Source organism: Ylistrum balloti, unplaced genomic scaffold, assembly GCF_031769215.1.
Source record: "Ylistrum balloti isolate Yb309-2 unplaced genomic scaffold, AGI_CSIRO_Ybal_v1 Utg370090, whole genome shotgun sequence".
Lineage (NCBI taxonomy): Eukaryota > Metazoa > Mollusca > Bivalvia > Pectinida > Pectinidae > Ylistrum > Ylistrum balloti.
In genome coordinates this window covers 133,256-136,416 of record NW_026782122.1, presented here as the reverse complement: position 1 = coordinate 136,416, position 3,161 = coordinate 133,256, and the positions used below count along the sequence as shown (strand labels likewise).

At 34.8% G+C, this 3,161-nt stretch overlaps 1 protein-coding gene across 1 annotated transcript; it reads right to left on the bottom strand.

Annotated features, from left to right (window-relative positions):
• On the bottom strand, positions 1-765 carry LOC132549919 (WD repeat-containing protein 86-like). Its single transcript, XM_060213906.1, has one exon. It carries the CDS (start codon positions 763-765, stop codon positions 1-3), a length of 765 nt encoding a protein of 254 aa, XP_060069889.1.
• Between the last annotated feature and the right edge of the window lie 2,396 nt (positions 766-3,161).

The following is a 3,161-nucleotide window of genomic DNA, read 5'->3' as shown; positions in this document are numbered from 1 at the left end:
TCAAATACTTACACAGAGACAAAGAACTGCGGCTGAGTGACCTATAAAACGTGCTTTAGGGGCAGCGGTGTCCAGATCCCATTGTCGTACGATATCATCGTCCCCTCCCGTGTATAGAAGACGTTTGTCTAAATCCACTTGGACACAAAGAATCGGCTTTGAATTAGCTGTAAACGTCAAAACCGTTTCCCAAGTTGTAAACTTCCATGCTCGGACAGTTCCGTCGCCTGAACCGGTCAGTAATATTTCTGATTCTGGTAATGAAATCAATGATGAAATTAGTTTGGTATGCTCTGCCAGTGTATATAAACACTCACCTGTTGTAAAGTTGTATATTCTTGTTGTTTTGTCAAACGAGGATGAAAACAACATGTTGTCGTGTACCTCTATTTTGTTAATCATGCAAGTATGTCCTTCAAAGCTCAGCAAAAGTTGTCCATCATTAAAATTCCATTTCTTGGCCGTATAATCTCCACTGCCGGACACTACATATTCTTCAAGTGCTATAATACATGTTATATAACTTTGATGACCTTCAAGTGTGCCGACACATTTCCTAGCGGTCAGTTCCCAAATTCGAACAAAGCTATCTTCTCCTCCAGTTAATATATAGTCATTGTTTGGACTAACACTAATACAATTGATGCGTTTTTCATGTTTCTCATCATAAGTGAACAGTGGGTATAGAGCCAGTAAACTACATGGCGTCGAAATCTTAGGATTCCTGCCATTTCCTTTACTTTCTTTTGAATTTTCCGAACCCATGTTATTAAATAAGCAACTTTACAAGTTTACATATTGTGCTTTATCACTAAATCCCTGGTAAATACATTGATGTTTAGCTAGTGTAGGTATTCGTCAATATCTTCTATCTGCTGTCATGCTGTTTTATATTCGTCTGAGTGTGGTTGCCACGTTTTCGTTACAACAACATGGATGTGTGGTTTCACGTGTCCCTGTATTTTCCAGTCCAGCACCTGATAAACACAATGCCTTGTATATAAATATATCTCCAGCAGCCGTTTCAGTCACGATCTGGTTAAATGGAAATTTTAAATCCTTTATCTGCCACAACTTGCAATCTATACACTTTCAGACAATTAACACTATGTATAATTTAAGTCGGTGATATGTATTGACGTCCTCTTAAAAAAATAATGACCATCTTGGTATCTGTTGTAAACTGAAGTTAGAGCAGGATGCCTTCATAGCAATCCCCTTTGTGACAAAGTGTTCCGCACGATGACAAACTATCTGCATATTAGCTTATACCTCCCTATGTGACAGACTGACATCGATTTTCTAAGAACATGTTTTCAATTAAGTTTGACATAAACCCAGCAATTATCCAAACAAGTTATCGACTTAATTCGTTAAGCTTATATGTATGATAATATATCACCTACCCCGGACTAATTGTCAAATAGTGAAGGACACTGTTCCATACAATGAAGGAAGCAGCTTTTCAATTAGCATTGAGAGAATATCAGTGCAAGCCAATAGTTGCCATTCTACATGTCATCCTACATAGTATATTGTTTGCCAGAAAAGACAAAGGAAACTAGACTGAGTTCGATATTGTAACATACAATACAATGTCGAATATTTCTATTTTAAGTATCTGTTTTGTTTCATTTATTGATGTGTCTTACGAGTGTGTAGCTTACAAATATCTAGCCATGCTTTTGGGGTCGGTAATTCTCACGCGAAAATATATTTAAACTATATGTCGGAACCATGATAAGGTGTTTTGAAATGCATGCCTGTTCCAAGAACATCCATTGATACGGATGGCGTGTTATGTATTGATTTCTTGGACAGGTTACCATATATTCATTGTTTCCCTTGCATGTGTTATTTTTTCAATAAGTCTACGACAAATAATATACAATAAAACGGATGTGAGTTGAGTTTTTCATTACTTTCCTATCAAAGTCAAGCTTTTGAAAATACGATAAACACTTCGATGTCTTCATGAATTGATAACAGGCTTTAGGTATTTATATACATCAATTAAAGCATTATGGACAAGCTGCATAAATAGACTTATCATAAAATACGAGGCCACCAGTCAAGGGTAAACGTTAATGTATAAATAACCTTTATGTTCGAGGGCAATTCATCCTTGAAAGAATTCTATTAATGAAAGAATAACAATATATAACGATAATGGTAATGCATATTAATTGATATTGCTTTTGGTTTGAAGGAAACATTGGCTTATAAGATTCTAGGAATAAACTTCAAATAATCATTTGGCTATTTTTGTATAGCATTTTGTTTAATTGAGAACAAGAATAAGAAGATGATACTAACTTAAAAAATAAAATCAAACTCGATAAATGTGAAGCCAAAATATATAAAGATACACAGAAAAATCAGAAAAAGTAAGTTCAAGACCGGCGTTCAGAAAGGTACACATCGACTGCTTCGTCGACAACTCCTGCCACGTAAAAACATTCTTTAATGATAGACATTTATGACTCATCGGCTGTTTATATCGATCTCTAACGATTTAGTACGAAATTATATACATATATCGAAGTCATGAAGTCCGTTATTGACATAGCGTGAAATCAATAAGAACTCATATATTAACAACTGAATATTTAAAATGGCGTTACGTACGTTCGATAAATTTCTTGATGCATCCAGCCTTAAATTTCCAGCAGAATAATTATTCTGATTATTAAAACCGAATATTTATTTCAGTAGGAATCTCAAAACACATGAAAAGGGTATTATTATTAAGAAAATAGGAAATAGTTTGGCGATATAATTAACAATTTCAGACTGTTATTATGAATTGTCGTGAACTTCATGCCTACCACTTCAATGGAAATAAAACCATTCAATATGGCTGACAATGTTAATATAAAAATGGTAGTGATGGACACGGGTATGACTTGCTCCAATGTTAATATCAAAATGGTAGTGATGGACACGGGTAGGTCTTGTCCCAATGTTAATATCAAAATGGTAGTGATGGACACGGGTAGGTCTTGTCCCAATGTTAATATCAAAATGGCAGTGATGGACACGGGTATGACTTACACCAATGTTATTATCAAAATGGTAGTGATGGACAATGTTAATATCAAAATGGTAGTGATGGACAATGTTAATATCAAAATGGTAGTGATGGACAATGTTAATATCAA

Coding starts and splice junctions, on each gene's coding strand:
- LOC132549919 (XM_060213906.1), bottom strand. CDS start 765: ATGGGTTCGGAAAATTCAAAAGAAAGTAAAGGAAATGGCAGGAATCCT.